Raw genomic sequence first — 23,509 nt, 5'->3', positions numbered from 1 at the left:
TTCCTATAAAGTGAACCACGAACCTCTCTACCCTGAGCAGAAATGCTCTAAAGTCAGGGTTAGGGGATCCATGAATGACAACAGTTAGAAGTTATGTTTTACTATATTCAACTGCTCCTGAACAACATTCGGATTCCGGTTCAGTGCAGTGCTTTGACACATCTACGGACTCAGATCGATGTTCTTTCTTACATGGCCACTCCTCCGTTCCACAAAGAACTCCTTGAAAAACAACCAGGTAGTCTGTATCCTGGTAAAGGAAGCCTCTGAATTGTCACATTATTTAAGTGGTGCTCTGATATACCAAGAACGTCAGAGTCAGCACGTATAATCAGTTATATCTGATACTTCTTATACGATGAAACATGCAAAATCCTTCATTACTTGGATACCTGACCTTCTTTGAAGGTGCTTACTTTCTTAAAGAGACTTCTTTTAAGCAGGGATGCCTATCAGCTGATTCCAATCTCAAAACGATGCAGCTCTAACACGAACTACAGAAAATTTCCCATGAGTGATCCCACTACCACCCACTACACCATCACCTATAAGCCCTGCCAACCTCCGCTTCCCGTATCTAATTAGGTGCAGGCCATGCTTAATGAAACCAGATGTATTGATAGACTCAACTGGCACCACCGCAATACGAGCCATGCCCTCTGCCATCAGTGCCTTCTCAAGCCTCATGTTAACACACCTAGCAGCAGCATTAAGATTATTGTTACTATTAATGCAGACTGTTGCTTCTGTAATCGCTGTGTAGTAGTTTTTGGTATGTATTGTTTCTTGTGAGATGTAAGAGGGGGCCTTATGGCCCTTTCTGGTTATGCTGAATAATAAATCAATAAAGAAAGAGAAACAAGGTAATTTCGTAGATAGTAGCAGTAAAAAATTCAAAGCGATCCAAAACCAGGAAACGAATACTGTTTGTTCAGGTATTGCTACTAAGTGCAAAGACAACGTAAGAAACAAAAAATCTCTCATTTTCTTGAAAAACAAAGAAAGTCAGTGCACAAAAGTCAAATAGAACTAAGCTTGCGATTTAAAATTACACTAGAAGAGGAAGAGGGAAAAATAAATTCGAGAAAAGAAAGAAATGAAAAGAAATTGAAGGGGAAAAATCAGTGAAGGAAGCTTTAAATAGAAGAGAAGAAGACATCAAACTGTATTAAATCGAAACAATACAGCAACCGCGACCTGAAGAAACAAAGGTAAGAAGAAGTAGAAGAAACCTTTCAGGCTGGCTGTGGAGAGAGCCTTGCAGGTTATTCGGTGCAGTGTGGACAGTCTCAGCAATGATGGGACGAGATGTGTTCTGACTGTGCCACCTCAGGACCTTATATTTGTGAGTGGTGTTGAACTTTAATAAAAGTTGTGCAGTCTTCACTGCACCCTATGCAGCGTCAGCCGACAAGGCAGCTAAGACCACACACCCATAAATTAAAAAAAAAACTCTTAAAAGAAATAATGTTTCTTATATTTAAGTTTTCATGAACTTGATAAAGTTAGGCTATTACGTAAACTACACATTGACTAGGTTCCATTTTGCTTGGAATAAGACTGATTTTTCGTAGCATGCAAATATTAAGTGCACATTATTACCTGCACAAGTCGTATATACGGAATAAGTGTTGCCCAGCATGAACAAAGCATATGATGCAGACGCTATCAGCGCAAGGCTCCAAACCTGCATTTAAAAAAAAAGAAGAAAGTACATTTGCACTCAACTGCTGTTAGGTTGCGCTTGATATATTGTAATGACAGATTTTATTAAAATACTCTGGCTGGCTTCTTAGTACTCATGATCCTGTTGTTTAGTACATTATTTGTTTCATGCAAAACAGTTAAAATCCTCTACGAAAGTGTAGTGGACATACACTTACCTCCGGCATCAGCACTTTGCGCGTGACATGAATGTCAAAAGAGATAGAATGGATAGACATGCAAATGGCCAACAATATGATTTCCAGTCTTCTTGAGGTATTTGACAAACCATGGTACTCAACAACCAGTGCGATTTAAGTAGCTAACACTTTGTATACTTTATTGAACTACAATATTCAGCAAAACTAGACAATTTTCAAGCCAGTCTATGGAGAGCAGAATGCCAATATTCCCAACTAGAAATTATGGGTAAGTACACGAGTCGACATCCAGATACTTGAGATACCAGCCTGTATGCTGTTGAATGTTTTAATGGACAGAGATGAAAATGATCCATAGCCTAGTAACTAAAAGCCCCTGAGCAACGAAATATTTATTGATTTAGAGCTTTAAGTCCACAGAATAAAACGATTGCACCAGCAGGGCGATATAAATTAAGATCAAATGAGGAAAACATACATCATGTTCAGAAATAACATCCAGTATTTTGACACTTCATACATAAACAGTCTACTAGTGTGACTGTTGACATTGCACTGCACATCTGCGCATAATAACACACCAATATCGATAATCAAGTGATGTGTATCTGCTGCCAAGCAATGGCGTTAAATAGAATTAAAATCAACATTCCCTGGACCACTGTTTCCCTTTATTTCGACGATGATGTATTTCATATTTCTATAATGTATTTGGCAGTGTTAAATTTCTAGCTGAATTAGTTGCAAGATGTGGAAGTCACAGTATCTATGGCGAGAGAAACAGATGACAGTTAAAGTAGGTTTGGCACAGTTCCTTCATGCACCTTCCACAACGAATCATGGAACTCGATTCTATGGCAATCTCTCAGTGCTGCTGCAGTTGACAGCAACAATGGCAACAGTGGTGGTGCCTGAAAACTGGTAACATGGCTTCCAGCTGTCAGGGATGTTCCGTCGCCATATGGAGCACAGGTAGGCACAAAGAGCATTTACCCCCTACACCAAACTTTCTCCAAAAAATAATGAAACAGTGCAAAATAAATAAAATACTTTGACAGCCTTGAAATGAATGTGCACTTCCCGTACAGCTGTAACTTGTTGCCATAGGACAAACATTTGATGTGCAAGAGGAACTGCAGTTGGCAGTGTATGTATGAAGGACATTGTAGGACTGTGGATAAGGATGTACGGCAACACTTAACACTGAATGTAACTTAAGGGCAAATAAAACAAAGACAATGGTGAAGAGAGGGATATGGAGTAGTGCCTTTCTTAACACAAAGTGTTGCAAGATGCTTGATAGGTGTCTCTACAACTACATCGACACGTACATCCATACTCCGCAAGCCAACAGACGGTGTGTGGCGGAGGGTAACTTGAGTACCTCTATCGGTTCTGCCTTCTATTCCAGTCTCGTATTGATCGTGGAAAGAAGGATTGTCGGTATGCCTCTGTGTGGGCTTAATCTCTCTGATTTTATCCTCATGGTTTCTTCGCGAGATATACGTAGGAGGGAGCAATATACCGCTTGACTCCTCGGTGAAGATATTTCCTCGAAACTTCACCAAAAGCCCGTACCGAGCTACTGAGCGTCTCTCCTGTAGAGTCTTCCACTGGAGTTTATCTATCATCTCCGGAACGCTTTTGCGATTACTAAATGATCCTGTAACGAAGCGCGCTCTTCTCCGTTGGATCTTCTCTATCTCTTCTATCAACCCTATCTGGTACGGATCCCACGCAGCTGAGCAGTATTCAAGCAGTGGGCGAACAAGCGTACTGTAACCTACTTCCTTTGTTTTCGAATTGCATTTCCTTAGGATTCTTCCAATGAATCTCAGTCTGGCATCTGCTTTACCGACAATCAACTTTATATGATCATTCCATTTTAAATCATTCCTAATGCGTACTCCCAGATAATTTATGGAATTAACTGCTTCCAGTTGCTGACCTGCTGTATTGTAGTTAAATGATAAGGGATCTTTCTTTCTATGTATTCGCAGCCCATTACAATTGTCTACGTTGAGATTCAATTGCGATTCTCTGCACCATGCGTTAATTCGCTGCAGATCCTCCTGCATTTCAGTACAATTTTCCATTGTTACAACCTCTCGATATACCACAGCATCATCCGCAAAAAGCCTCAGTGAACTTCCGATGTCATCCACAAGATCATTTATGTATATTGTGAAAAACAACGGTCCTACGACACTCCCCTGCGCCACACCTGAAATCACTCTTACTTCTGAAGACTTCTCTCCATCGAGAATGACATGCTGCGTTCCGTTATCTAGGAACTCTTCAATCCAATCACACAATTGGTCTAATAGTCCATATGCTCTTACTTTGTGGGGAACTGTATCAAACGCCTTGCAGAAGTCAAGAAACACGGCATTTACCTGGGAACCCGTGTCTATGGCCCTCTGAGTCACGTGGACGAATAGCGCGAGCTGGGTTTCACGCGATCGTCTTTTTCGAAACCCATGCTGATTCCATTAGAACTACTATTCCATTAGAACTACTGACAGCCTTGGGAGAGCCAGTCCTGACAAAACTCTATCATCTGGTGAGCAAGGTGTATGAGACAGGCGAAATACCCTCAGACTTCAAGAAGAATATAATAATTCCAATCCCAAAGAAAGCAGGTGATGACAGATGTGAAAATTACCGAACTATCAGTTTAATAAGTCACAGCTGCAAAATACTAACGCGAATTCTTTACAGACGAATGGAAAAACTGATAGAAGCCGACCTCGGGGAAGATCAGTTTGGATTCCGTAGAAATGTTGGAACACTTGAGGCAATACTGAGCCTACGACTTATCTTAGAAGAAAGATTAAGGAAAGGCAAACCTACGTTTCTAGCATTTGTAGACTTAGAGAAAGCTTTTGACAATGTTGATTGGAATACTCTCTTTCAAATTCTGAAGGTGGCAGGGGTAAAATACAGGGAGCGAAAGGCTATTTACAATTTGTACAGAAACCAGATGGCAGTTATAAGAGTCGAGGGGCATGAAAGGGAAGCAGTGGTTGGGAAAGGAGTGAGACAGGGTTGTAGCCTCTCCCCGATGTTATTCAATCTGTATATTGAGCAAGCAGTAAAGGAAACAAAAAAAATTCGGAGTAGGTATTAAAATTCATGGAGAAGAAATAAAAACTTTGAGGTTCGCCGATGACATTGTAATTCTGTCAGAGACAGCAAAGGACTTGGAAGAGCAATTGAACGGAATGGACAGTGTCTTGAAAGGAGGATATAAGATGAACATCAACAAAAGCAAAACGAGGATAATGGAATGTAGTCAAATTAAATCGGGTGATGCTGAGGGAATTAGATTAGGAAATGAGACACTTAAAGTAGTAAAGGAGTTTTGCTATTTTGGGAATAAAATAACTGATGATGGTCGAAGTAGAGAGGATATAAAATGTAGACTGACAATGGCAAGGAAATCGTTTCTGAAGAAGAGACATTTTTAACATCGAGTATAGATGTAAGTGTCAGGAAGTCGTTTCTGAAAGTATTTGTATGGAGCGTAGCCATGTATGGAAGTGAAACATGGACGATAACTAGTTTGGACAAGAAGAGAATAGAAGCTTTCGAAATGTGGTGCTACAGAACAATGCTGAAGATAAGGTGGGTAGATCACGTAACTAATGAGGAGGTATTGAATAGGATTGGGGAGAAGAGAAGTTTGTGGCACAACTTGACTAGAAGAAGGGATCGGTTGGTAGGACATGTTTTGAGGCATCAAGGGATCACAAATTTAGCATTGGAGGGCAGCATGGAGGGTAAAAATCGTAGAGGAAGACCAAGAGATGAATACACTAAGCAGATTCAGAATGATGTAGGTCGCAGTAGGTACTGGGAGATGAAAAAGCTTGCACAGGATAGAGTAGCATGGAGAGCTGCATCAAACCAGTCTCAGGACTGAAGACCACAACAACAACAACATGCTGATTCCTGCAGAGTAGTCTGATGTAGTATGTAAGATTAGATAGGATGCCCAAAACAAAAAAGACAGCCTTCCTCTACTGAAATAGCACTTTAATGATAGGGAATAGAGAAATCACAATCTTGAAGTGTAAATCTGTAATGTAGCATTATGGAGAAGTGAAATGTGTAGATGGCCACATCTGATAACGGTCTAAATGGACCTTGTTAACAGGCGCAGGTATCCTCTGCCATTTGCAACATTCCAACATGGGTTCTTTACTAGGCGTGAGGAAGAGGATCGCGAGGGTGGGTCCATGGGTGGCTCCATATGACAGAATAATAACATTTATTGGTCAACTGCTACGGATTGGTTGTGAGTCCTCTGGGCGAGGTTTGCCAAATGGCTCTGAGCACTATGGGACTTAACTTCTGAGGTCATCAGTTCCCTAGAACTTAGAACTATTTAAACTAACCTAAGGACATCACACACATCCATGCCCGAGGCAGGATTCGAACCTGCGACCGTAGCGGTCGCGCAGCTCCAGACTGAAGCGCCTAGAACCGCTCGGCCACCGCGGCCGGCCTCGTTTCATGCAACCGTCAACATCTAAGCATATTCACAATGCTGCATTGCAGGTAATATGCTTGTAATGTGAATAGATTAGAGTATGGGACTTAACATCTGAGGTCATCAGTCCCCTAGAACTTAGTACTACTTAAACCTAACTAACCTAAGGACATCACACACATCCATGCCCGAGGCAGGATTCGAACCTGCGACCGTAGCGGTCGGCGGTTCCAGACTGGAGCGCCTAGAACCTCTCGGCCACACGGACCGGCAATCCCTACCATGGTTTAATTTGTAACGTACTCACCAGAAACAAGACAGCGGTGATGATGGAGCCAGTCCTGAGGGTGCACCCACAGCAAAAATCGGTGACAGTTAGCAGTTCTACTAAACGGTTTCGTTTTTTGAATGGGAAGCCGTTCTGCAACAAAAGAATGACGGTCACAATTCATACACATGCTCGAGGCACGTTCAGGAATAAATGAGCAAATGGCTCTGAGCACTACGGGACTTAACTTCTGAGATCATCAGTCCCCTAGAACTTAGAACTACTTAAACCTAACTAAACGAAGGACGTCACACACATCCATGCCCGAGGCAGGATTCGAACCTGCGACCGTAGTGGTCGCGCGGTTCCAGACTGTAGCGCCTAGAACCGCTCGGCCACCTCAGCCGGCAATCAATGAGCGAATAGTTATGAGATGCGATTGACCACACTGATTACACAGCATAAGCTTAGTACCTACAGGCGGACAGCTGACTGTGTAACTTTCTTAGTGCTATCGATCCATTACTAGTACTTATCTGAATGAGAGTTATGGTGTGTGGGAGTACAAATTCGCTACCACCCCTGAGTAAGCACACAACTAACAGAAAAAATAATGTGCATTTCGTTCTAGTGAATCTAGCTTTGACAAAGAAACGAGTGGAATACTGAGGTATAAGACTTTATGATGATCTACCTTCTTTTTAAGACCTGACACACTGACAAAGGGAAGCATGTCATGTTGTTAAAGTTCATAAAATAATTTACTGTGACAAGATCGCCTCGTTATTAAGAATATTAACATTTCTGGACTGTTCAGTCTCTTTTACAATGTGACACTATGATCACATTCTATACTATTTTCGTGATGAAGAGTAACAAATACCGAGAGTTCATATAAGACGTGATCAAAAAGGGGGCTTGGTACAGCGTATATGCAGGGGCGTATATGCAACTAATACAGAATGCTGGTGACAGTATGAAAATGACGCTGCTTAAACTTATTAGGTCCATCTATAAAACAGGAGAGATACCGACAGACTCCCAGAAATGTATCATTGTTCCAACACCAAAGAAGGCAACAGCTATAAAATGCGAACAGTACCGAACTCTAAGCCGAATATCACATGCATCAAAAATTTTCATGAAAATAGTTCTGAAGAGAATTCAAGAGAAGGTGGAGGACATGCTGAGTAAAGATCAGTTTGGTTTCAGAAGGGGAACAAGAGAGGCGATTCTGGCACTGAGACTCGTTATCGAAAAGCAATTACAGAAAAATAAACCAACTTATATTGCCTTTGTAGACTTGGAAAAGGCTTTTAATAACGTTACCTGGCAAGAGATGTTCAGAGTGCTGAGGAAAAGACATCCGTGTGATACTCAGTTTCTATAAGAATGAGGTGGCAGTGATTAGGAACTGTCACCAAGAACAAGAAGCAAATATTACAAAAGGGGTAAGACAAGGATGTGCTCTCTCTCCTCTTATATTCAGTGTTTAAATCCAGGAAGCTATAGACCAAGTTCGAGTAATTACTGAGGTGGGGATCAAAATTAATGGGCAGGAGATAGACATGCAACGTTATGCAGATGATATTGCTATAGTCACGGAGACAAAAGAAGATCTAGAGGAAGTCCTCAGAACAATGGAAAAAATTCTATGCAATCAGTATGGAATGAGAATAAACAAGAAAAAGACTAAAGTGATGATATGCAGTACAGGAACAGAATATGAACCTCTGAGAATGAGAATTGGAAGAGAGGAGCTGGAAGTGATAGAGAAATTTACTTGCCTGGGAAGAAAAATCACAAGGGATGGTAGAAGCCGGAAAGAAATTGCGAGCAGAATACAAAAGGCCAAAATTGCATTTAATCGGAGCAGGAACTTACTCACCAGCAACAACATCAGTCTGAAAATAAGGAAACGTATCATGAAGGGTTTCGTTTGGAGTGTGGCCCTATATGGATGTGAAATTTGGATACTTGGAAGAGAAGAGAGAAGTGGCTAGAGGCCCTTGAGATGTGGTGCTATAGAAGGATGATGAAGATCAGCTGGAGAGACAAAGTAACAAATGAAGAGGTGCTTAGAAGAGTACAGGAAACCAGATCTCCGTGGAGGCACATCCAAACAAGGAGAGACAAACTTGTAGGGAACATCCTACGACACAACATCATTGGAACAATAGCAGAAGGAGCTATTGAGGGAAGGAATCGGCGGGGGTGACCAAGGACTTCATACATGCAACAGATCATGGATGACGTTGGATGTAACACGTAAGTGGAAATGAAGAGGAAGGCAGACAGAAGAAAGGAATGGCGCTCTGCTGCAAACGAACCTCAGGGTTGAACGCTAAAAGAAGAAAAATATGCAACACAGACCGTCTCTGATGCGGGTATATGAGCACCGACATGTAGGGAAGCGATTAATATGGTATTCGTGTCTTTCCAAATGTACATGCAGTAAAGCGGAAACGTGAACCACGCTGACGCTATTACCACAAGCATCCAAACAGAACCAAAGTGCTGTTATTCTTTTCTTGACTGCTGAGGGTCGAACACTCGTAGGCATCCATCGCAGAACGAAGAACGTGTATGGGGCAGCATGTCTGTCGAAAACCAACGTCGTGGAATAGTGCATCTAGGGGTCCCACTGCTTCGTGACAATATACGTCACCATACAGCAAATGTCGTAATGCATGAGTTACGCCACCTCAAGTGGGGGACACTCGAGCACCCGCCCTATAGTCCTGATCTCTCCCTACGCTATTATCATGACTTCGGTCCCTTATAAAAGGCCTGCTGGACGGGGATTTGCAGCAGGCAGTTGCTGACTTTTTCACGTAGCTGGGCACAGCGTCTTACCAAACGGTTATCTTCAACCTAATGCATCGGTGGGATGGCTGCCTGAATGCTCATGGCGATGTTGCCTGATTGGCATACAGATTCTGGACTACACAGCATTTGAAAGGAAACATTTTGATCGCCCCTTATACATGACAGGGCAACGGCCTTGCCGCAGTGGATACACCGATTCCCGTGAGATCGCCGAAGTTAAGCGCTGTCGGGCGTGGCCGGCACTTGGATGGGTGACCATCCAGGCCGCCATGCACTGTTGCCATTTTTCGGGGTGCACTCAGCCTCGTGATGCCAATTGGGGAGCTACTTGACCGAATAGTAGCGGCTCCAGTCACAGAAAACCATCATAACGACCTGGAGAGCGGTGTGTTGACCAGACGCCCCCCTCCTATCTGCATCCTCAACTGAGGATGACACGGCGGTCGGATGGTCCCGATAGGCCACTTGTGGTTTGATGACGGAGTGCTTATACATGACAAAACTGCTGATGGAATAATTATTATCATACCAAAATATGGCGATAGGTTGCTGAAACCAGTAATGTGAACATTTATGTTAATTAGGTAATCTTGAGATAGTAAATTGCCCCATGAAGGCGTCTACCATTTTACAAAGTGCATACACGTGTTTCCAGCAGCTTATTTCAATCCTAAAGTGAAGATAGTTGGAAATTTACAGTTATAATAACTTGTCATTCACTTTCTTTCTGCTACAAAGCCTGCTGTTTTCACGATTTGGGGCATTTAACTTTGTGGCCATATGCCATTTCTATTGCCACAGATGTCAGTTAAGATAAGGGAATGAAATACATGTGAGCTATTTGTCTGTGAACTGTAGAAACACTGTTGCGTTTCTAGCAGTATTTGAGCTGTTCACATATCGTATTTTCTGTGGCCTATACAGGGCAACAGCACACAATAAGAAGCGTGGATAGCCTAAAAACCGCTCAGTATGGGCAATGTTCCAGGTCGACGGATGTTATTGCACCACATGGTTTGCATATGGTTCTGCCCTTCGCCCCCCCCCCCCCCCCCCAACAAAAAAGTATCCTTCATTAACTACAGTAGCCATAACGAAAGAAAGCACTTCAATGCCATCTCAGGGTCTTACAGCATTGCCATTTACTGATTATTTCAAATGTTAGTAAAAGTTTCGAAAAATATATTAGATATCTCCATTCTTAGTCTATGCTTCGAGTACTTTCCAACAGAAAATTTTCCCAGCTGATACGAAAAAAATAAATAAATAAGAACTAACGTTAAAAGAAATCTGGAAGAAAAATACTTTCTACTTCAACCTGAGGACAAAAACAGTATACTGACATAATTGGACTGAAAATAATATATGAACATTCTCAAAGATTGTTGGTACATGAGACACATACTTCCTTGTGAAAACACAAAAGTATTCTAGATACAAAATAAAATACTTAAAAGGTGTGAAACAACTCCACCTGTGTAACGAAGAAAGTCGTTGCTGAGGAATTTATGTTCGCTTGGACCCTGTAGAAACTTGGAGCGAGAAACTTTTTAATAAAACTATGAAATTAAATTTAGTAACATCTCAGACATTATTATCAGCACTGTGTTACGTGTGAATTTCATTTATGAGAGACTTCGTGTGCGGCAGCGGTACTTGGGTGCCTCCGCTGCGATTTTAAATACGACAGGTCGCCGTACTGCGACCGAATATATTCCCTACCTTCCGAAATTTATTTTCGGCTCCTACTGACCCTTCGTCATTACACCCACCACCCAAATTGCCGGTATACACTGTACGAAAGTAACTGTAGCTACTTTCTCTCTAATATTTCCTTTGAAGTAGAGCAAAATATATATTTTAGTGTGATTTTGTGAAACCCAATTTTATCTCAGTATACCACAAGACTACTGCCCTCAGCAAGCAGTAGGTGCATTTTACACAATACTGAGTCCTTGACGAAATTTCTCTGCATCCCGTAACCAAGTTATCACGAAGACCAAAAACGGAATTTTCTGAGCCAGAATAATTAATTTTTTCATGGGGATCACTCGATAGTTTTTTTTAGCTGTTCGATACTTTCCTATGTCGTTGTCGCGAAGTACAGTTCTATACACTAACGTTTTGTCAAAATTGTCAAATTGTGTAGATTCCTGTTTTTCCTTTATATCCCTTTCTTGGATAATCAAAAGGTGTGTTCACATCTAGAGGTTCTGCCAATGTTGCTACACTGTTCTATGGAATACAGTCGATTCGAAACGTCGCAATGTTTTGTTGTCACTTTACGAACTTGCGCAAAATTTCTATTATTCCTGGCTTCTTCGCCGTTGGCGAGATTAGTAGAAAACTCTTCAGTACGTTTGATATGAATATTTTACTTGTTTTCGAAATTCTTGCTCCTGCATTTTGCTCACTGCCGAATACACGTCAGTGCACCGTTCCATGACGGATTGTAACCATAGGTAAAAACACGATATCATACTGATCATTCAGCTGGCGCTAGTCTAAAGCTGGGTTCACATGCGCTACTAATATGACGCCACAGCTTGTGATTTTCTGTAGAGACACTGTGAGCTAATGTTCACATAGAACACCTCAAATTCTACGTAGTTGCACAGCTTTGATCTGAAACCATATGGGCTGGTATTAGAGTTATAGTGCTGGTTATGGCATTACAGCTGGACAAGAGTTACATACAAAGTGAAACCCAAATGTTAGACCTGCAAACAGATTTCAGACAGGGATGAATCAGAGGCCACAAACATATTTACGAAAGAAATAACACTCTGAAATGCTTTGTGCTATGGCAAACTAATCAGCAGCTGGCATGTATAAATATCATCTGCAAAGACGTCACTTCCAAGGTTTTATACTCTTATTGTATTCGTTGATCCAGGTATTTCGAATAATTAATTTTTAGGTTACCAGCTGCCACATCACACTCCAGGGCTATTTCCCAGGTATAATCTACAGTTTATATAGTGCTTGTATCTTGTTATTTTTATTATATTTTATGGTTTTGTAGACAAGACTAGCACGTGTTCTTGGTTTTCAAATTGTGTATTGAAATTTCCATTGAAACTAAATTCGCTTTGTGTGTTTTGCCGCGTGGTATATGTTCTTAAACAGCTGTGGCAGATTTCTTATTGAGTGCTCTTCAGTCCATTGAAAATAGTCGTGTTTATTTCCAGGTTCGTACGCCAATCTCGCCAACGTTTCTCCAACTCCACGTCGATTCAGTGTGGCTGAAACTTTCTGTTGTAATTATAATGACTAGAACGAGTAATATTAAGTTCGAGTCTCACCTAATTATGTATCAGAGATGAACACTCGTTTATTACTTCCTTAAATATAACTTTTACTCTTACTATCGATTTGTAATAGGTAATATCCACAATTATAAATTTCATTCGTCTTTAGCAAAGCAAGAAGACAATCGGAGTCACTAACCTCACATCGAACAACAGAGATAATAAAATCAGAGATAATGCAAAGATAATGTTCACTTTTCTTTCGCAAGGAGTAACATCTTTGGTTCCCACACACAACACAGTATCTGACGGTTATTTCTGTAATAAAATGTGATATTACGCTTGGTGTCACAAATCATGAAGTTTATACGACTCACTTTTTTGGTTACATATTACGTTTATTTACTCATCCGAAAATCTTTCAATATCGTGGGATAGGCCTACAGCATGAGTTTGTAAATATTGTGTGTGTGTGCGTGTGTGTGTGTGTGTGTGTGTGTGTGTGTGCGGGCGCGAGCAATTAATACACAATTTGCCAAATAAAACCTACAAAAAAAGGACAACTGATTGCTGCGCTCTATAATTTATAAATTTATAAATACTACACAATAGTTACGTCAGAGCAGTGGCGGACACAGAAAAACCTCAAGGAGGGGACGCTAAACATATTTTGAGCTACCTTTACTTTTACTGTAATAAAAAAATAATCAAGTCACGTGCAAAGTTTAAGAAAGTTTTATTTAAAGTGATTATACACATGTACAAGACAATGCCATCTTATGATATAAAAAAGTTACAAATGTGGTTGGCTTCCTTTGATGATTTCTATGCACCTGTTCTTCCTGGCAAATTAGTTAATTATATCGTCAAAAGAACAATCAATGTCGAAGTGAGTGTTCAGCAGAACTAAGCCATTAAGTCGATCCACCTTCATTGTCGACATCAGCCATGTCTTTGTATGTCGCAATATTGAGAAACGTCTTTCTAATGTAGCAATAGATACAGGTAGACAAGCAAATATTTTGTACAGCGTGTGCAAAGTAGGATAGTCAGATCTAGGACAAACAGACAACGCTTGCATAACAGAATCACGATCAGTAAGGGCATTTAGAATCTCTCCCGTAAGTCTCTTTTTAATCCCAAGAACGGGTGCAATGCGGGCGGCCCCGCAAATGGGGGACCCCCACAAGTATCCGCCAAAGTACAACCAAGCTGAACTTTTTTGTGGCAGCACAAAAGTTGCTTCTCTTCAGTGGCGCCACTGAAAACTGGGGGTCTGCACATGCAATTTCGTTGTAAGTGCAGCACGTCACTAATTGTGGCGACAATTTCATTGTGTGTGTTAACCGAGCTTAATGCTTTGTCAACAATGTACATGTGGCAACAAAGCTATGAGGCTGGCAGTTAGTGCCCGCAGACAGCTGGAAGCGAGTGTGACACTGAGGCGAGTAATTTCATGACGGACACTCCACCAGTTACGTATTCATATATTTTAATTTAAACGAATGTGGGTTCTTGGTGAAACATTGTAAATTAACTAAACAAACACTGTTTTTGCCTTGTTTCATAGTTTTATTATCAACGTTACTGCACGACCTTGGTTTTGGGTTACAAGCCCATTTTCAAGTAATACACTTGAAAATGGCCTTATAACCTGAAACCTAGATTATGCAGTAACATTAATAACAACACAGTGAAACAAGGCAAAAAACAGTGTTTGTTTAGTTATTCAGATATTAGTAATTCTTAATCTGCCCATAAAAGTACTTCAGCATCTGAAAATTATAACCACAAGCAATTTTCCTGTTGACCAGAGGCGCAACGATTTCGGTTTGAAATACGTTCCTGTTATGTTAACTGCATTTATTACTGCATACTTAGTGACAAAATTAGGAAATAAAGCCCGGTCTTCGTTAACTAGACCAAACTTGGTGCAGGGCAGCCAATGAATCTTTAAGCTATCAGTCAGTCTGATACCAACTAATCATTTTTTGCGCCTCATTTGTTTTTCGACCTGTCAGATGGGGGAAGAGACTTGAGAGGGCAGTTGAATGGAAGGAGTGTGCTTTCAAAAGACGTTATAAGATAAATGTCAACCAAAGCAAAACAAGTGGGTACTGCAATGTCTTCTAATTTGATTAGGAAATGTGACATTGAAAGTGTAGATGCTTTTTGCTGTTTGGGCAGCAAAATAAATGATGATGGTCGAAGAGAGACGATACAAACGCAGAGCGGCAATAGCAAGAAAAGCATATCTGAAAAAGAGAAATTTGTTAACATGTAATATAAATTTAAATGTTAATAAGTATTTTCTGAACATATTAGCCTTGAGTTTAGCCACAGACAGAAGTGAAAAGTGGATAATAAACAATTCAGATAAGAAGAAGACAGAAGATTTTGAAATACTATGCTAAAGGAGATGCTGGAGATTGGTAGATTGCATACCTAATGAGGTGGTACTGAATCTCACTCGGGAGAAAACAAAACCAAGGGCATGAGAAAAAGTACTATCTCTGAATTTTGTATGGAAAGCCCATCAGGATTTTCTTTTAAATAAAAGAAGCTCTATTAACAGTCTACATCTTTATTCTTCATGTCAACATATATATACCTCAATATTGTCACCTTGGCGATGAACATATTTCTCCCAAAGGAAGACCATCGCTGTGGAATGTGTGACTTTGTGGACAGAGCCACAAGCTGACCTTTGCTTAAGCCACTTCAATACTATTCGTAACCCCGTACAGGCCATGTTGTAAATTACCGCCTTACTTATAATCACCATTTCCCTTTATTTCTGTTACTATCATTTCTTTTGCTGTGTTAAAAATTTTTCTTTGTAGAATCACAGTTTCTTCACTCGCCTGCTTAATATCACCGTTATATCTTACCTGTTTGTAATTTAGGACCTACCAGAGAAAACATCTTTGGAATATGTCAACAAAATGTATTACTGCATTATTCTTTCTATATATGGCTGTTACAATTTGTCTATAGTTCATTAGTTAATGTGTGACATATTTTATCTTAGTTAAATAATCTTACATCACATTTACACTAAAATAATCCCTCTTGATTTAGTGATAATTCTAACATAAACATTTTCCATCACTGAAAATGGAGATACTCTGTAGAGACAGTAGTTTAAAATCTTTGATTCAACAAAATTTCACTGCACCACATACTTATCTTTGTACCTAATGATGGTGTAAGAGCCAAAAACCGGTTCGTGTAACAAATAATAAGTATTGTAGCATATTACACCAGTAATGTGCACGTTTCATTGACAATTTTTTTTTAAACTTGTAAGAAGTTTGAAGAAATCCAAAACTTATTGAATGACATACATTTTGAGACAATATATTATTAAGATCCAATTCATAAAAAGAGTGTTCTCATTTCTGTATCTGCATGGGATTAAGAAAAAGTCATAAAACGTAATCAATTTTTTAAAGTAAAAAAACCGCCATTATGGATAGAATGGATGTCATTTCTCAGCATGTCACACTCGTTGATAAGGAATCGTCAAAAATCTAAATTCTTACTTCCAAAGTGATGTTTCGTCTTCTGCTCCTGTGGAAGCGGTTTACAAAGTGACTCGCAGTGAAACAAATAAAGAAATTCACAGAAGAACTATAAATCAGTCGTGTATAAAGAGAAAGCTGTGTCAGGAAATTACTTTTCAAACTTACCGCAGGTCACATGCAAAAATGACAAACTTCGCATTAATATCGAGACTTTCGGAGTAATTAGGTGAACTGCACTACTACACACGTAACTGTAAAACAAATCGATCAGTTGTTAAAATCAGTGCTTAGTTTAAGCCATATATGAAAAACGCTGGGAGTGATGGCTCCACTTTTGGTAGTGTGTAATTACAGAAACTCGGTTATTTGCCTTCTGTCACGTGATTTAGAGATAGTGTTTCAAACCTTGGAATTGCAGAGGTATGGACGTGTACACTCTTTTTGTGTCTATGGCAGGGATATACAGACATGCTAGAATAAAGGCCACTAACCCCTTAATGGTGACTACTTAAGGCCGCAAAAAATATCGTCAGTTGTTTTCGTAAAAATTATCTTGCTGTCTTATATTAGGTTTTACATGGTCAAGAACGTGGAACTGCGATCTCAGTTTTTAACGTAACTGTTATTGCTCAATACGGAAAGTTGATAAAATACTATTACCAGTTTCAAATGTTCTAGCATTCATCTCCCAGTTTAAAATAAGCAGAAAAAATTTTTTTCATTAGAACTTCTATCTACTTACAGTAACTATAATTTGAAAAGAAAGTAATACAGAACATACCATAAAATATTATTATGAATAACAGCCAGCTACACTGATATATAAATTGTTTATATTTTATCTAATTCATGATGAGCCCATTTCGGCAAACTGCCATCGTCAGGTGCTCTGTAAGTACATAGATAAGTGATGGTCTTAATATAATGGTCTTCTATGATTTGAAAAGCTATAATATATCATTACATGTTTTCTCTTACATGTAACGTCGTTGCTGTCATGTCCTCTCTGTTTTAAAATTATTACTTGCTCCCAGGTGTACATTGGACTTGTATGTCAGATATTACTTGTTTTCCATATATGCTATTCTTCTGACAGCTTGTATGACAGTGGGTCAGCGATATTACAAGTTTACATAGTTACCATTATACGTAAATAAGTGATGTGTGGAATTCAGTTGTTTATTATTATAATTATATAGGTTTGTTTCTAATTTTGGTTTTGCCTCAAGTTTGTTTAAATTTTATTTGAGATTTTTATTTTACGTTTTTTAAGTTTTTCATAATAATTGTTGTTGACTATCATTTGTGTTGTTCTGTCTCTGTTTAATACTACTCATGTTGTTATCGCTTTTACTATGGATGTGTGTTGTTTAGAGTCACTGATTTAATTATTTTACCGGTTTTACCGATTTATAATGTGAATAAAGTGAATAAACTTTATTCACATTATAAATTGGGAAAACGGTAAAATAATAAAATCAGTGACTCTAAACAACCCATATCCGTAGTAACAGCGATAACAACATGAGTAATATATAACAGAGACAGAACAACAATATAAATCATAAACAACAACAATTATTGCAAAAAAAACATAAAATAAAAACCTCAAATAAAACTAAAACTTTAGGCAAAAACATAATTACAAACAAACCTATATAAAATAAATAATAAACAACCGAATTTCACACATCATTTATTTATAATGGTAACTACGTAAACACACAATATCGCTGACCCACTTTTATCCAAGCTGTCAGAAAAATAGCATATATGGCAAACATGAAATGTCCGACATACAACTCCAGTGTACACCTGGGAGAAAGTAATAAATCTAAAACAGACAGTACATGACAGCAACGACGTTACATGTAAGATAAAACACCTAATGATATATTATAGCTTTTCAAAATATAGTTAGAAGACCATTATATTAAGACCATCGCTTATTTATGCACTTACAGATCACCTGACGATGTCAGTTTGTCGAAATGGGCTCATCGTGAATTAGATAAAATATAAACAATTTATATAGCAGTGCAGCTGGCTATTATTCATAATAATCATGTCATTAAAAGACATATTTTGCACTGCAGGCCCCACAGAACAAAAGCCATTAAATATTGTTACAGAGTAACACATCATATATTGTAAACTGCTGCATGTTTCGTGATGCCGCTATTTGACATAAAAAGAAGCATGTATTTGCAAAATGCCACCATAGTATTAACAATTATATAATAATATTTATCTTAGTAACAAAGGAATGTTGGCAAGTTAACTTACAGTAGTCAAAACAGTTCAGCACCTGAGAATAATAAAACTTTGGAAGAGTACGTAAGCAGGGGCCAACAGCCTTGCCGCAGTGGTTCCCGTCAGATCACCGAATTTGAGCGCTATCGGGCTGAGATATCATTTAGATGGGGGACCATCTGGTCTGCTAAGCGTTGTTGGCACGTGGTGTGCCCTCAGCCCTTGTGAGGCAAACTGAAGAGCTACTTGATTGACAAGTAGCAGCTCCGGTCAGGTAAACTGACATAAGGCCGGGAGAGCGGTGTGCTGACCACATGGCCCTCCATATCCACATCCAGTAACGCCTGTGGGCTGAGCATGTCACAGCAGCCAGTTGGTACCGTTGGGCCTTCCCCAGTCCTATTCGGGCGGAGTTTAGTTTTTTATGTACGCAAATAAAACAATAATTCTGGAGAGCAGTTTGTTAATTGATAATGGAACATATTCCTTAGTTACTTACGAAGACATCTGAAAAATAAAATGCAAGACATAAAAGAGCAAAGTTATACCATCAAAAAGTCCATTTCACACCAATAAATTACGAGATAATTAAACAAATTAAATGTAAACTGCAGAAAGGCAGAGAGGGTGCGTTGTGCAATCGGTAAATTCTGCGGATTATACCATTCAGTAGTTTCGACAAGGGCCCGCCCTCTCTCTTCTGGGAGGGAATGAAAGATGGTAAAAAAAATGTTGTATGAACGAATTATGAAGGGAGGCTCGCCATCAGATCAATGGCGGGCTTCATGAGTGCCGTCGGCGACGATCTGTTCATCTCTGATCTATGGTCTGTAAGTCCCGCATTATTGTGGAGAGGGTGCCACAGAGCAAAGCGGAGCCGCATGGTGGTCGCAGCGCTTCATCGCAAAGACACAAGCCAGCCGATCAGCAGTCTTTCTCAAACGATGTTAAAGAAACTAACTGCTAACAAAATTGATTCTCGAGCACCTAATAGCTTTCTTCGTAAGCTTCATCAGGAACTGCTGATCATTTCGTTAATCGTCGTAGTTGTGATATTTCTAAATTAAGTAAACTACTGCAAAAAAATCGAATAGCGCACAATGAAAAATAGAGGTTCGCTATGAATATGCGTTTGGTGCAAAGTAGGTCGTATGAACCTGAGTACCAAATGTAGTGAAAATATTGAACTGCTCTTTAGGCTTGGGACGGGATCTATAACTCACTCCGTTCTCGAGAAAATGGATCATATGTAACGTTCTCCTTTCCACTCCCGTGAGAATGAAACATTTCAACACACTTGCATCTCATAAACGGTTTATAACTCTTAAAACAAGATTTTGGCAAATGACAGCACTCAGAGAGGGTCAACAGAGCTAGTGGAACGATAATTATTACAGGTTCCTAGAAACTGGAATTAGATTTCAAGGCATGACTCTGACATTCACAATAGGATTCATAAACACTGAAAGAACTGTGGAGTCAACTATCGAAGTGTTGTGGGACTGCCTCCAGTTATAACACGAGTGCTTCTGGAAGATGATTTTCTAAATACTGTAAACTATTTATACAAAATGCAGAATTTTGCAAATACAGTCAGTGATGTTGACAGAAAACACACTCGTCTTAAATGCTTGGGAAATTATGGTACAGTGTTTACAACCAGAAAACATTTTCATCCAACCATCCTACATGCAGTTGCAGATTATCACAGGAAATACATTACCATCGATGTTGGGTGATATGGAAGGAAATAGAAGGTGGTAGATCTCAGTCTTCTAGTGTATTTCTCTTGATGCAAGAAGGGAAGCTTAGTATACTGCTGGACTCTCCACTACCAAAGACATCAGGGGTGCTGCCTTTTGTGTTGATTGGTGATGGAGCATATCTGTTGCTGAGGAATTTCATCAAACTTACAGTCGATGAGTGTTAGATCAAGGGAAAGAATATTTCGTTTTATTTTCTCATGTTGAGGAATGAGAGGTGGCGGTCTGGTTTATTTGGTGAAAAACTTTCTATAGCCAAGATCACATAAATACTTCTTTATTTTCGACAACCGAATTTGACAGACTTTGCTGGCATCTTCTGGTGTCCAAAATTTTTCGTTAAAAAAGTTTGTTGTGAGCTGGATCAACCTCATACCATGTTGTCTTATTAGTGTATGAAATATGCATTATACAGAGGTTTGTCAGAAATAAAACATTTACTGTCACAAAGCAAATTGTGCACATCGCCATGTCTGTATATATAGTGCTCTCAGTTGATTATTAAAGCTTAAAAATCCCAATGTAGAATAAAATCCACATTAGTTAATTTGCTTACTGATGACCAGAATACGACAGCAAAGTCTGTCGGAATCAGTTGTCTAAAATAAAGAGATACACTCCTGGAAACTGAAATAAGAACACCGTGAATTCATTGTCCCAGGAAGGGGAAACTTTATTTACACATTCCTGGGGTCAGATACATCACATGATCACACTGACAGAACCACAGGCACATAGACACAGGAAACAGAGCATGCACAATGTCGGCACTAGTACAGTGTATATCCACCTTTCGCAGCAATGCAGGCTGCTATTCTCCCATGGAGACGATCGTAGAGATGCTGGATGTAGTCCTGTGGAACGGCTTGCCATGCCATTTCCACCTGGCGCCTCAGTTGGACCAGCGTTCGTGCTGGACGTGCAGACCCCGTGAGACGACGCTTCATCCAGTCCCAAACATGCTCAATGGGGGACAGATCCGGAGATCGTGCTGGCCAGGGTAGTTGACGTACACCTTCTAGAGCACGTTGGGTGGCACGGGATACATGCGGACGTGCATTGTCCTGTTGGAACAGCAAGTTCCCTTGCCGGTCTAGGAATGGTAGAACGATGGGTTCGATGACGGTTTGGATGTACCATGCACTATTCAGTGTCCCCTCGACGATCACCAGTGGTGTACGGCCAGTGTAGGAGATCGCTTCCCACACCATGATGCCGGGTGTTGGCCCTGTGTGCCTCGGTCGTATGCAGTCCTGATTGTGGCGCTCACCTGCACGGCGCCAAACACGCATACGACCATCATTGGCACCAAGGCAGAAGCGACTCTCATCGCTGAAGACGACACGTCTCCATTCGTCCCTCCATTCACGCCTGTCGCGACACCACTGGAGGCGGGCTGCACGATGTTGGGGCGTGAGCGGAAGACGGCCTAACGGTGTGCGGGACCGTAGCCCAGCTTCATGGAGACGGTTGCGAATGGTCCTCGCCGATACCCCAGGAGCAACAGTGTCCCTAATTTGCTGGGAAGTGGCGGTGCGGTCCCCTACGGCACTGCGTAGGATCCTACGGTCTTGGCGTGCATCCGTGCGTCGCTGAGGTCCGGTCCCAGGTCGACGGGCACGTGCACCTTCCGCCGACCACTGGCGACAACATCGATGTACTGTGGAGACCTCACGCCCCACGTGTTGAGCAATTCGGCGGTACGTCCACCCGGCCTCCCGCATGCCCACTATACGCCCTCGCTCAAAGTCCGTCAACTGCACATACGGTTCACGTCCACGCTGTCGCGGCATGCTGCCAGTGTTAAAGACTGCGATGGAGCTCCGTATGCCACGGCAAACTGGCTGACACTGACGGCGGCGGTGCACAAATGCTGCGCAGCTAGCGCCATTCGACGGCCAACACCGCGGTTCCTGGTGTGTCCGCTGTGCCGTGCGTGTGATCATTGCTTGTACAGCCCTCTCGCAGTGTCCGGAGCAAGTATGGTGGGTCTGACACACCGGTGTCAATGTGTTCTTTTTTCCATTTCCAGGAGTGTATTTATATGATCTTAGCTATATAAAGTTTTACCACGGAATATTTCGACAAACGCTTTACAGACCACGAAGATTAACTTGATGAGCCTTTGGTATAGGGAGTACTAAGTGGAGCATATTTTGGAAGCAAGTACGAACTTCACCATAATCTGCTGATTAAGTTGTGAAATGTGCACGTTCTGCACAACCTTGTCACTGACCTAAAAAGATCTGAGTGTCAATGAGCAACATACACTAGAAATCAAGCATTCTACACAAGGCACTTATCAGACAGAGCGAAACTTTAATAGAGCTTCAAATGAAGCTGTCCAAAGGAGACGATTTTAAAAACTTTTTGACACATAATAAGAGACGTGCCTGTCAGCTATGTTACTTAAAATTTATTATCGACTATCATTATAAGACAATGAAAGAAATAAGAGGTTAAGAAAATATATTCCATACTTGTAGTCTGTAATGCTGCAGTCATCTCATCAGATAAATAGTCCAAAATGAATCAGTTGTGACGATACTTGTCTCACTGGTTCCTTAAAGCATGCTGAGTACAAACAGCCGCTATCACGGCTCCCACCAGTGCCAGTTGCTCAACAGTACAACAAAATAAACACAAGTGCCAGCAACAGTACTGACTCTGCTACCCACAGCAACAGCTGAAGGCTCCCAGCTATATCCAACTGCAGCCCGAGTCACTCGAACCCTCTGGTCGTCATTCTGTGAAACAAATGAGTTTGATTCGCTCAGTGCCGCTCTTTACCACTCTGCCCTGCACTGCTCGGCCTGCAGTATCACTGTAATCACATGCTCTAAAGAGCACAGGATTGTTTCGCCAGCGCAGCTCTGATCATCCCGCACCACCGCTCCACTATAACAGCAGCCTAAGGCTACAGCCATACGAGCGGTTTTTTTTTTACGCGCGTTTGTGTGGAATTCACACCAACGTCATAGACACTGTCTGTTAAATGGGGCTATCCATGTTGCACTTTTACACGCGCTGTGTGCCTCAGAACTTACGCACCCACACGCTGCTAACACGCTGGGATGTTACTTTTTTTCACGCTGGATGCTGGCCACATGTGTGGGAAACACTCTCCAGACGTGTCTGCTAAATACGTTGCCACCAATTTCACAAGCCTAGTGCAGGAGAATCGGTATAACTTTGTGCAACAATCTGTTTGTAGGTGTTAATTATGTCATAGCAGGCTCGAGGGGCTGGGGACTCAGG

General features: G+C 40.7%; 1 protein-coding gene across 1 annotated transcript in view; it reads right to left on the bottom strand.

The window, feature by feature from the left end:
* The window catches only part of LOC126210285 (uncharacterized), a 278,066-nt gene that overhangs the window by 46,571 nt on the left and 207,986 nt on the right, over positions 1 to 23,509 (bottom strand). The window contains exons 8-9 of the mRNA XM_049939481.1: positions 6,668 to 6,781; positions 1,603 to 1,687 (exon numbers count right to left, since the gene is read on the bottom strand). Coding sequence (XP_049795438.1) covers positions 1,603 to 1,687; positions 6,668 to 6,781 — 199 coding nt within the window. The remainder of the gene's footprint in view (positions 1 to 1,602; positions 1,688 to 6,667; positions 6,782 to 23,509) is intronic.

This window comes from Schistocerca nitens, chromosome 10, assembly GCF_023898315.1.
Source record: "Schistocerca nitens isolate TAMUIC-IGC-003100 chromosome 10, iqSchNite1.1, whole genome shotgun sequence".
Classification (NCBI taxonomy): Eukaryota; Metazoa; Arthropoda; class Insecta; order Orthoptera; family Acrididae; genus Schistocerca; species Schistocerca nitens.
The sequence above is the reverse complement of the archived record's forward strand: the minus strand, read 5'-3'. Positions and strand labels throughout refer to the sequence as shown.